Genomic DNA, 11,546 nt, shown 5'->3' with positions numbered 1-11,546 from the left:
TACGGCCTATTGTAGGACCGACCATCATGACAAGGAGGCTCGTTCAGAGTAAATTCCTACTATACGATTTACTCTACTATACGTCAACTATCTAGAGGAATAAGTCAGGTAAATAACTCTTCCTAGAGTAATATTACTCTTCCTAGAGTAATATTCCAAATCTAAGTCTAATATCTTGCACTATATAAACACCTTAATCAGGCATAAGTAAGTATTTTTATTATGTGTGATCAATTACTTGAATTCTCTATTAAATAGTTGAGATCATATATCATTGGTATTGAAGCTTGTCAAGGATGTATCTCGACCTCCCAATGTTGTTTTGCAAGAACTTGATAGAGAAGGACAAGCAAGATTTCGTATCAACACATATAATTTAAAGAGAATCCGGGGTTTTTTTTCAGACTTCTTTTTTCCTCTCGTAGAAAGCGATTCGTTGATTTACCATTCATTTGGTTCAATGGGACTTATTCCAGACCTACAGAAAGTTTTCTCAATTATAATTCCAAAGTTAACAGGCTTATGGTGTAGACCTTGAAGGTTGGAATCGAACCGGAATTGGTAACGAGCAGCATAAAACCGTCCACACCCTAGATTTCGACAATCGACCTGGAAATCTGGAATTGACCTCGGTCATCTCATGAAATCGAACTGGTACGAATCGGTATCATATATCAGTATCGGGGTTACCAACTTAAACGAATTGAATGACAGGTTGGAATTTCACCATTATGTCTCGTCATGTATCAAGATGGGATTCCATATAGATATAGGGAACCGTGCACGAAATCGTTCAGTGGGAAGAACAGTAAAGAAAGAGAGATCGTTTACCAAAAAAAAAAAAAAAAAAAAAAAGAGAGATCGACTTTCTTTAAACGACGGGGTGCTCTTTGAATATCTCTCCTTCGTAAGGCGAAGGGTAGTGGTGGTCTGGTTTTTAACTCTGCTTTTGTGATTCTTAATTCTCTGTCTTCGCTCATGAGAGGTGATGGTTTGATAGGTTGTTTCTTGAAGAGGAGAAGATTTACAAGCTTTGATCCCATGGAAGCTGAAACCGCCAAGGTCTTCATCATCTATTATTGCCTTAATTAGTTGTCCACAACCATGGTTGACGTCGTCTCGTATTTTTTTTTCTCTTTCCCCCTGATTTTAACCTGTCTTGTTTTGTTCAGTGTATTGGATATCTTATGATTATGATTTAATTTATTGCTTTTAGTAATGTGTAATATTGGGTATTCCCAGAGTTTTGAATTTTGTGATTCTCTGGACTTCTTGACTGAATTTAATTTAATCTTTCCTACTTCCATAGTGATGCCAGTATTGAATCAAGAAGCGACTTTTTGCATGCTTGTTCATCTACATTAGTTCTGCTTGGTTTGCATAGATTTTTCTGTTGTCAAGAAAACCCTTTAGCTGAAACTCCTCCCCTTCCTTGTCTGAAGGAAACTCAGTGCGTCGTAAAGGTGTTCTAGTTAATAATCATGTAGATTTCCACTACAAGAAATAACATGTCCTGAATCAGTGGATTCTTACAAGCACTAGTATCGTCATACAGGTTTTGAGCTTCAGTTATTTTTCAAGAACGTAGTCTTGTAGACCCATTTAGTGCTTATGGTGGTTGTAGTTGAAGAAGTGTCAATTCCATTCAACAGGGGTCATAGTAACAACAATAACAAAGTTTTAGTAACATTAGGAATTTGGGAAGAATGTGAAAAGTAATGAAGTTTGATGGTCTCCTTCCTCCATTTCAGGGACATTAGTGGATTTGAGGAAGTCATGCGAATCTTGCTTGAATCAAAGAGTAGACTTTGGGATGTGAGTTATCGAGCTTGAGATAAAGGTCATGGGAAGTGCCCAATAGGGAGTTGTTATACAGATTCATTGGCCCTAGTTTATATACCTGTAGTGGTTTGCACTTTGCAATTGGATTGCTGACTGGCAATTTGACAGTGGTTGTAGTGAGTGGAGGTAAAAAGTCAGTCAGTTATTTATTATGCATAAATCTAATGACGAGAGGAATGTGTTGCAATTTTTTTTTTTTTTTACATTGTTTTTATACTCAAAGGTGTCTTTGGGTTAGTTCTAATTTTCCAGCGAAAACAATGTGAAAAAGCTGTCTCTCTACATTTTTAGGAGGACGACAGCCTATAATGGTAAGAGATTCTGTGCCTCGCTTTTCTGAAGGGTAATTTAAACAGTTTTGATGGAACATGTTGAACTCTCTTCTAATGCTTTATATTTCATGTAGGTTTGGGGTTGTCTGTCAAAAATGTTAATTATTCCCTAGTTTTTAACCAGATGTTGCATCATTCTTGTTGGTTGAAATTTATCTGCCACATTTGACTCTTCTGACATGTCAAGTTAGAGCTGGTGGTTATCCATTACATGTTCTTCTGCAAATGATGCTACCCTACTACACTTCCCCCCCCCCCCCCAACAACCTTAAAGGGGGAATAAAAAGAATAAGAAGGAAGAAGATATTCTTCTGTTGAATATTTGGCTTTATTCCTACCACTTGGTTCTGTTTTCTAGAAAATTAGTTTCATTCAGCTTTCAGATACCAGCTAATGTGGATTTTATTTTTTTAGCTCTCTTGCAAACTGAGTGTCATGGACTAGCCAATGTACCTTTGTTGTTTAAGCTTTTTCCTCTCTGACTATCAGGCTAAGCTTGCAGCTGTGGCCGAAGAGCTTGGACGAGAAATTCGTGTATTTGAAACATCAACAACTTCTCAAAGTGGATCTGTGACCTTGACATCGAATGACGGTGGGCACCAGTTGAACTTGCACCATATCCTGAATATTGTTTAGCTGTATCTGATTTTTTATTCAATCCTTTTAGACTACATGGCTTCTCTATCTGATGGTCCTTTAGATTTTTGTGTCAGATATATTTGTTGTATAGATTCTATCTGATGATTCTTTGATTGTTTTGGCAGATGACTCTGAGGATGAGTTCACAGCAGAGGATTATTACAGAATTTTGGCAGCCAAAAAGGAAGGTATGCTAGAAATTGTTCCATATCAGAGTAAGACTTTTTTTTATATGTAAAACTGATTGGTATTTCTGTTTTTGTGTTCTTGGATTGTATGCACAGAGTGGAATTAACATGCCGCAGGGTAAATTCTTGTTGTCATTGTGTCATCTTTGTATGCCAGATGTACTGTTCTTCTGGCTTTTTTGTTTTTTATTTTCAGATTAGGCAGTCACATGTTATTCAGCTTTTAATGGGTTGTGATCAGACTGACTCTTAATGCAAAGGAAGTTGTCTTTGAGTCCGAGTCAGGAAACAGTCTCTCTGTTAAGTGGCAATAAGGTCTACATTATGACCATGCCGACCCTGCAGTGGCAGGATCCTTGTGCATTGAGTACACCCTATATGATACTTACATAATTTCCTGTGAAGACCACTGGATGGAACTGCAACAAGAAGTTTCTGAAACCATCTGGCTGAATTGTTGTGTTGTTTGCCCAATCTAGATCTATATGCTTATCTTTGGTACCCATGATGGTGTTTTAATTTAGCATTTATGGATGGCATATGTTTTCTTCTCCTTTCCCTTATTCTTGTTGCACACCTATCATTACATTGCATGTTTTGCCTTTGTGAACCCTGTAAGATTTTTTTTAATATGAATCACCCCTTTCCCTCATTCTTGTTGCACACCTATGCTTACATTGCATGTTTTGCCTTTGTGAAGCTTTTATAGTAATCACAAAGTTTGGTGGAGGAAAGACTCAGTTTAGGGGCGCAATACATGTAACAAAGCAAAATTAAAAATGACAGCTTAAGGCCCAAAAACATAACCTCTTCTAATGCTTTTGCCTTAGCTAACTTCTGTAGTAATATGAGGGGCCTTGGTAGCTAGGATTCAATGTGACGGGATATTCGTTGACAATGCTGAACCTCAGGAATAATGAAAGTAGTTCTCTTATGTTGCTGACTGAAGTTCAAGTGGAGCAATCCAGTAAAAGGTTTCCTTCATTTCACCCTTCACCTCTATGTGAGAATACTCTTAAGAAGTTCAATAGATGAAGCTTAATCAGGGATTCCTTGATGACTCCCAAGCTTTTTGCATAGTGTAAGTAGTGCTTTTGAAAGTAGTTCTCTTATGTTGCTGACTGAGGTTCAAGTGGAGTAATCTTGTTAAAATTTCCTTCATTTCACCCTTCATCTCCATGTGAGAATAGTCTTAACAAGTTCAATAGATGAAGCTTAATTAGGGACATTTTTTGAGCATACAGATTGATACTTTTTTTTCTGTCTTTCTGAAATTTCAGAGCGGCATGCAAGAACAAAAGGGGAAAAAGGGGGCTGAAAGGGAGAAAGAAGAGGGGAAGGGGGGCTGCAAGGTTGGGATGGAGTTGGGGTGGTGGTTGGGGGTTTGGGAGATGAGGGGAGGGGCTGAACTTACTCGTCTAAGGCTGTGGAGTTCCTGTTGTTGCAAGAACCTTGAAGAAGCTTGAAGAAGATGATCTTTAAACCCGCTGTGGCCCTACCAAGAAGACCACAACTCAATACCCCCAAATTCAGATTCTTGTATTCATTTCAACTTGTTTTACAGTGGAGTAGGGTGGGCTATATATAACCTTACAAGTGGAGGGAATGACTTAGTCTAAGAAACAAAACTTGACTCTACTGGGGATTCCTTTATAGACAAAGATCCCCTATACAACTCAACTAAATAACAACCATAAATAAAAGATACAACTTGCAAATAAAAGCAGCTAATATCCGAAGGGAATCTCAATTTATAATAGATTCTAATTGGGACTTCCACAATAACTAGGACTCTCATTGCTAACTCAATTAAAGAAGTAGAATCAGATTTGGACTCAACAAAAATGAAGCAAAATTTTATTGGACTAAAATAATTATCAAAAGAAATGGGAAATGGCCATTCTGGCTAGGGCCCAAATGATGCGTTCGGCTAGGGGGAGGATTTCTGCTACATCACATGCTTGTGGTATTTTTTTGATGGTGCATTTCGATAACATTCCAGAACTGGTTTAGATTGATGCATCAATTTATTAATTTAACTGCATATTTTTTTTTGGCTTTCCATGAAATTGCTCCTCAATAATCTGTGAAGGAATATCGTCTATATTTGACTTTGGTACTGTCTCTTCAATCTTTTGTTGCATCTCAGGACTTATTTTCTTGAGTTAAAATTGCCTTAATATGACGCAATTTGTTTCTATCTGAACAAATGTGCATACTAGGTCCATTCTAATTTGATCCTTAATAACTATTAGATTTTTGTGTTGGTCACTGAATGCTCTACTAGTACCAGAGATGTAGGATGGGTTTATGAAACCACATCAAACCACAGACCACCTTTATTCTAGGCGGAAGTATGATCTACTGGGTTTATGGGGCTGCCTGCTTATTTGAAAGAACAAATGGAAGGCACTTGAGAAATGAAAATGTGGGTTAGGAGAAATATGATAACCAATTCAGGTAGTTTTTTGTAGGTAGAGAGTTTGAAAGAGAACACTGAATAGAAGAAGAAGAAGAAGAAGGTAGAGAAGAAAGAAGAAGATCATCTTGGAGTGTCACTCCTTGACTTCATTCCATGAATTGCATAATGTCGCTCATGCTTTGATTCCTCCCTTGCTTATCTTCCATCTCCAGTTACAGCATTTTTAAACTAAAAAATGATCAAAAAGAAAGAAATAACTACTTCTACAGCATTAACTTCCTTACAACATTAGTAGAAAACAATTTGGACCCCAGATAAAATTACAGAAAACTAATTGAAAGAACTATACATAATGCTGGTCATCTAGATAAAAAGCGACATGTGGCTGCACAAGTCCTTGAGTGATATCCTCATCAATCAGGTTTTTCAGTTTAACCTAGGAAAACTTCAAAGATGTTGTGCTCAAAGGAAAGATAAAGGAGATCATGTAACAGGCAATAAATGGTTTGCAAAATCTGTTGCAAAGCTATAATTCCTGAAACAATATCGGTTGAAACTGTCATAAAGAAGCAACATTCACCATTTGGTGGTGAGAATTAGTGTCATCCAGTTATACTTGCCCTTCATATGTTGTTCCAAGTTCTTGAAATAAAAGCTGTCCAGCCAGTTAATGACGTGGCCTGTAATAGCCCAAATTCCTTTATATTTGTTTGAATACCTACTCTAGTCCTTGGCCGTTGTGGGGCTTAGTACAAACTCATCCAATGACCTTCCCTTTAGAACTCATCATAGAATAAGGCTGTGGATGTGAATTACATTTCCCACTTTTTATCTCATGAATGAGAGCAGTCTTGTCATGTTCTTCCCAGGTAAAGATAAGGATGACTGTCTGCTGGCTCATCCCCAATATTTTCTAGGATATGTATGTAGGTTGAATTTCTTGTGCTGATATTGAGATGAGGGTATGTATGTAGGTTGAATTTCTCGTGCTGATATAGAGACTGGAATGGTTAATTTGGTTTGAAAATGTCTGTGGCAATCTCCTATGAAATGCATTATTCATTCATGGTCCTAAAAGTTCATTAACATTTTGTTGAGCTTCTTTGATTGGTTATATTGACAGACAAATTCCTGAAGACCCGCAAAATCCGAGAAGCAGAGGAGGCTGTTCGTAGGTCGAAAGTAACCAAGGTGCTGGCTGTTCTCTTCCTCTGATTCCAACTTCTTTAAGACACACTGTGTCTGCATTTTAGCTGTCATAAATTCTTAACCTCCATGACCTTTCTTTTGATTATATTTTCGAAGGAAAATGTCCACCCCTTCTCCTCAATGTCTGACAAGTAGCATAATAACGTGTTCCCTCCTAATTCACTTAGATTATTCAATGCCATGTTCTGGTTATGCCCATTGAGCTGCAGGTGGTTCTGAGAAAAAAGAACTTTAGCCAATGAGATTTTGCAGAATTATTAAATAAATATCGGTTATAAATAAAATATAACATTTACTGGATCCTGCAATGAATCAGAAATTAAGAATCTCTTAATCAAGGATACTTCTTTAGTAGAATATCTTAATGTGCCTACTTATTTGTCACCTGGAGTATGTTTTTTGCCTGTCTTTTGATGTAGGCAATAATTCGGATACGCTTCCCTGATAATTGCACACTAGAGGTCAGGTTTCATCCATCTGAAACCCTGCAAAGTTTAATTGATCTTCTAATGAAAGTGGTTGCCAGACCGGATCTACCTTTCTATATATGTAAGTATATCTAATTCATCTCCTTTAAATATCTTAACTCCCAATACTGTGTTGGGCCTGTTGGCAGACATGCTGTAGGCCTGACTGATACTTCTTTATTAGATACAACTCCTCCAAAAAAGCTGTTGGCGGACATGTCTCAGGATTTCTACTCTGCTGGCTTTGTTCCTGGTGCAATTGTATATTTCTCGTATGATCTACAGAAAGGTTAGTTGGGACAAAACTTAGCTGAGTTATTTATAGAAGGGTCCAGTCTGCTTTTTTTTTTGCTGTAACGTTATTTTTAACATTTATAATTGCAAATTTAATACGAGGGTGCCTAATTCTCAAGAAGTGTTAATTTGCAAAAACTTGCCAGCCTTTAAGTGATACACAGATTGAAGCATCCAGCAGGGTGCACCCCTGTGGTATGTCACTGAATCTGAGTACATAATTGTTAATGGGAGTTGCCGTCTTCCCTATATTAAAAACCTTTAATTTCCTTTAGGCTTTCTTTGGTATAGTTTAAATTTTATCATTATTTGACCTATAAACATAAATAGCTGCATTTGGTATGATTTATGACCTGTGTTTCTTATTAAAATAAATCAATTTGAACATAAATTCATAAATAGATGAAGAGCTGATTATGAAATACATCTATTTATGAATTATCACCGTAAACTGTTAATTATTGTTTATGCAGGTACCATTAATGAACATGTGCAGAATTACTACTTAAGTAAGGGTAAAACGGTAAAGTTACAAAAATTAGAACAAAACTTTGTTTCTCTCTCTCTCTCTCTCTAACCTCCACATTGCTCCATTTCCATTTTAACAATATCTTAGGATATTAAAAACTATCCAAACCAATAAAAGCGAGCCAAAATCAAAACTAAAGCGGATATTTATTTTTCAAGGTAAACTGAAAACCAAACTAATAATAAATAATATATTATTCACCCAATAATACCAAACCTATTTCTTGTTACATAATATATTATGTTTAGTAGTAACCGAATGAAAATTATTTATTACTCTTAATCTATTATTATAGTTGATTATTTATAAATGGTCATAAACATAAACATAAACATAAACATAAACATAAACTATGCCAAAGAGAGAGCCTTAGGGTTGGGCTGCTTTCAAATTATTGGATTGATATAATCTAGTTTCTTGTTTTGCATTCATTATTAGAAAATGCTTTATAATCTTACTGGAGAAAGCTTTTCACATATACATACTTTGTTCCTTATTGGCATGCGCTGCCAAAGGTTAATGGTTGTCTGTCCATAAACTTAATATAATGTGTTCATGTGATATTGGGCTAGTGATTTTCTGCTTACTCTTGCCAACTTTTTCTGACATTTGACTTTTTCAGGGTCGGATCACCTTAGATAGTCACCCATGTTTTTCACCACTTCAACTAGGTCATTTTTTCTATACATTTTTGGCTCCTAAATGAATAGTTCAATTTGGAGGAAAAAAAGGAACTTTGCTTTTTATGTCAACATAATTGTTCAGTTCTAGGGTACTTTAGTTATTTCAGCCTCTTAGGCTGTTTTGGTTATGTTAATTAGGGTTTTGATGTAATTGGTGGTATATCTCTATTGTCTCCCGATGCTCATTGGGGTTGTTACATATTACAGCTCTTTTTTATCTTCCTTAAAAATAAAAAATCACTCTCTTGTTTACTAGATGTAATGACTCCTATGTATATGGCCATTGTATCTGGAAAATGAATAGATTCTTAAATTGTGCTTCACTTGGCTTGTTTAGATGTCAATGCCGCAGAAACTTCAGTTCCCTTTCTTCGGGATGAGATCATGTGCCTCAAGGGCCTGGATGAATTTCCTGTACAGGCTGAACCTGTCCAATCTGTAGCCGAACCTGCAGTTGCAGAACCATCACCTCCTGTTATAGAACGTAAAGCAGTTGAGAAGAAACCTGTCAAGCCAAAATGGCTCAAAATGTGATCAAACCTGTGCATATGTAAGGACTCATTTTGCCTTAAGAGAAGTTTTTCTATTTTTGTTTGAAGCAATTTTTACTCCTGTATCTGGATGCTGGTTCTTTGGTGTTCCAAATGCCAAAATTGATTGCATCTTTCTAATCTTCTAGTTATTGGTACGAAACACCCCCCCGGGGTACACAGCCCCCGTCACCTGTAGTTGACCAGAAAATTGTCCCAGAAATATGGTCGACTTGGCAATTTAGCTACAGAACTTTGTGCATGTCCTACCTAGGTAGTGTTCCATTCTTGTATCTCAGGCTGGAGAAACCACATGTCTTGAACTTTTTTGGCTAGGTGCAGCATCTAAAAGCCTCTGCACTTTTCCTTTTTCTTCTTTTTATATATGTGGTGTGGTCCAAAATAGTCTTAAACCTGCATTTATTTCTTCCAATTTGTTCCTGTAGCTTTTTCTTAGATGAAGACAGTTGGGCGTTGTAAGAAGTTATCTAAATCATAAATGCGTGGATGCGAGCAAGATAGTTAGATATAAATGCATTTTCCATTATTAGGCTGCTTATCACAATGGATAGAGAAGGAAAATATGCAAATCATATAATTATAGCTGATTTGTGGCTTGTAACTGTGTGGCTGCCTGTTCAAGTAAACTACAAAGATATTAACGCATTTTTAGTGGTGGAAGACATGCTATTTGTTCTTCATGACTAGACTACTATCATTTTCTACACATAATCACTATATGACAGTATGGGAGTGTATGCGAAGACATCCATTATTTTCCTGCAATAAAGGATGTTGGACTAAGTTGGTGGATCCATATTTGAGTTTTCCCCCCCTTTTATCCAAATACCCTCCCAGCAAAATTTGCTGGGGTTAGGCTGTGTAGGAAAATTCTCCCCCTGAACACTACTACTTGTGCAGAAGCCTTAAAACTGCGAGTTTGCCTATTTTAGTATTTTCTTTCTCTCCTCACTTAGTTCTGTGTTATGGTTTTTATTTGTGTTTGCTGTAATTGATTCATCTAAAGCTTACTGATATTCTGTTAAAAGTGCAAGTTCCAAATGTGGCAGGTATATATGAGATGTACACAGATTAGCGCAGACAGGATTGGTGCTTGGAGCTGAAACAAATGAATACACGGGCTTTTTGGTGAAGAAAGAACCAGCAGGAAAGTCAACCATTCTAAGATGCCAAAAGGAGTTGCAAGTTATTATGTCATTATTGAAAGTTACTGTTTATCCGATTTTTCAGGTACACTTGTGATTATTGCTTTAAAAATTTTCTGTACTTAATTAAGAATTCTCAAGTCACAACCTAAGTGCAAAGGAAGAATATTTGAAATCACCTGTATCATTTGTACCTTTAAATTTTCATGCCATACCCAAATATCCCCAGGCTTCAAACTCATCTCTTCTCCTCCCTCTTCTTCTATTGTGAACCTTCCGAACCAGATTACTAAAGCAAGTTCATCTCCATTCTCGCACATCAACTGTTTGACAGATTGCCGGCATTCACTTCTCAGTAGCATGGTGCACTTTTCCTTGATTTTCAATGTCCATTGGTGTTCAAATAATTCCAATTTGGTATCTACCAATAGAAAATTTGGCCATTAATTCTTAAAACATTATAAGCACATATGGAGGAATCACAATAGTAATAACAATGATAACAACAAGAAGCATTGTCTTAAATGGGGTTCAACCTTATGCATTATTGCCTTCCAATCAGCTTCATTTGAGGATATCTAAAGATATAAGGCTTAAGCTATGCATATTCTTTCCCACTATTGTAAGGCTATATTAGGTTTGCTAATAATAGTTCCTCTAATTCCTTTAGCTTGGATTGAATTGCTTTTCCATACAAGGGCATTCACAGGGTCATCATGCCACTGCAAACAACTCTCTAGCAGTAATCATTTATTAGAGCTATTTCTAGACCAATTATAATATGGCTGTTTTCAGTTTTGCTACGATTGATATACTACATTAAAGTTTCCCTATATGAAGCTTCTTAGTAGTTCAACACTTGGCACCATATAGCATTGCTGTTTGTACAAAATCTTATAGATTTTTTTTCTGAATTTTAAAAGAATACGTAGATCACACAAGATCTTAGATACACATCTTTATTTTATTTATTCTATTTTAAAATTACAAAATATTTACAAAATTATCACCATTCTTTTTATTTAAAAATTTTCAGTTGAGGTGGATACCTATTAATGTGGCAAACTGGCAGGCGAGGCATTGTTTAACCTTAGTTTTGGGTCTTTTTTGTCTAAACCATTGCAAATTTGGGGGAAGACCTTATGGATTGCCAAGTAATTTTCCCTGAAAATTTCTGTGGTTACCAAGTCCTATTCTAGATGTGTGGATCATGCTTACATATTTATATAGTCTGATCTATCTATT

At 36.3% G+C, this 11,546-nt stretch overlaps 1 protein-coding gene across 4 annotated transcripts; it reads left to right on the top strand.

Annotated features, from left to right (window-relative positions):
- Positions 1-763: 763 nt before the first annotated feature.
- On the top strand, positions 764-11,042 carry LOC149006413 (plant UBX domain-containing protein 1-like). Of its 4 annotated transcripts, none has more exons than XM_089165558.1 (9): positions 767-919; positions 1,001-1,062; positions 2,664-2,766; positions 2,939-3,001; positions 6,547-6,614; positions 7,052-7,181; positions 7,284-7,388; positions 8,943-9,155; positions 10,206-11,031. In XM_089165558.1, the coding sequence occupies exons 2-8, from the start codon at positions 1,042-1,044 to the stop codon at positions 9,137-9,139; spliced, it is 687 nt and encodes a 228-aa protein (XP_089021684.1). In that variant the 5' UTR covers positions 767-919; positions 1,001-1,041; the 3' UTR covers positions 9,140-9,155; positions 10,206-11,031. The 4 variants fall into 4 exon arrangements, with proteins under 4 accessions (XP_089021682.1, XP_089021684.1, XP_089021681.1 ...); XM_089165557.1 differs by having other exon boundaries at positions 768-928; XM_089165556.1 differs by having other exon boundaries at positions 764-1,062; positions 10,185-11,042.
- Positions 11,043-11,546: the final 504 nt, after the last annotated feature.

The sequence above is a fragment of the Hakea prostrata genome, chromosome 8 (genome assembly GCF_041222555.1).
Source record: "Hakea prostrata isolate BN-2017 chromosome 8, UWA_Hpros_2, whole genome shotgun sequence".
NCBI lineage: Eukaryota > Viridiplantae > Streptophyta > Magnoliopsida > Proteales > Proteaceae > Hakea > Hakea prostrata.
This window is presented reverse-complemented; position numbering and strand designations above follow the sequence as displayed.

Coding starts and splice junctions, on each gene's coding strand:
- LOC149006413 (XM_089165556.1), top strand. CDS start 979: ATGAGAGGTGATGGTTTGATAGGTTGTTTCTTGAAGAGGAGAAGATTT. Junction 2,767..2,938: donor GACCTTGACATCGAATGACG/GTGGGCACCAGT, acceptor TTGTTTTGGCAG/ATGACTCTGAGGATGAGTTC. Junction 7,182..7,283: donor GGATCTACCTTTCTATATAT/GTAAGTATATCT, acceptor CTTCTTTATTAG/ATACAACTCCTCCAAAAAAG.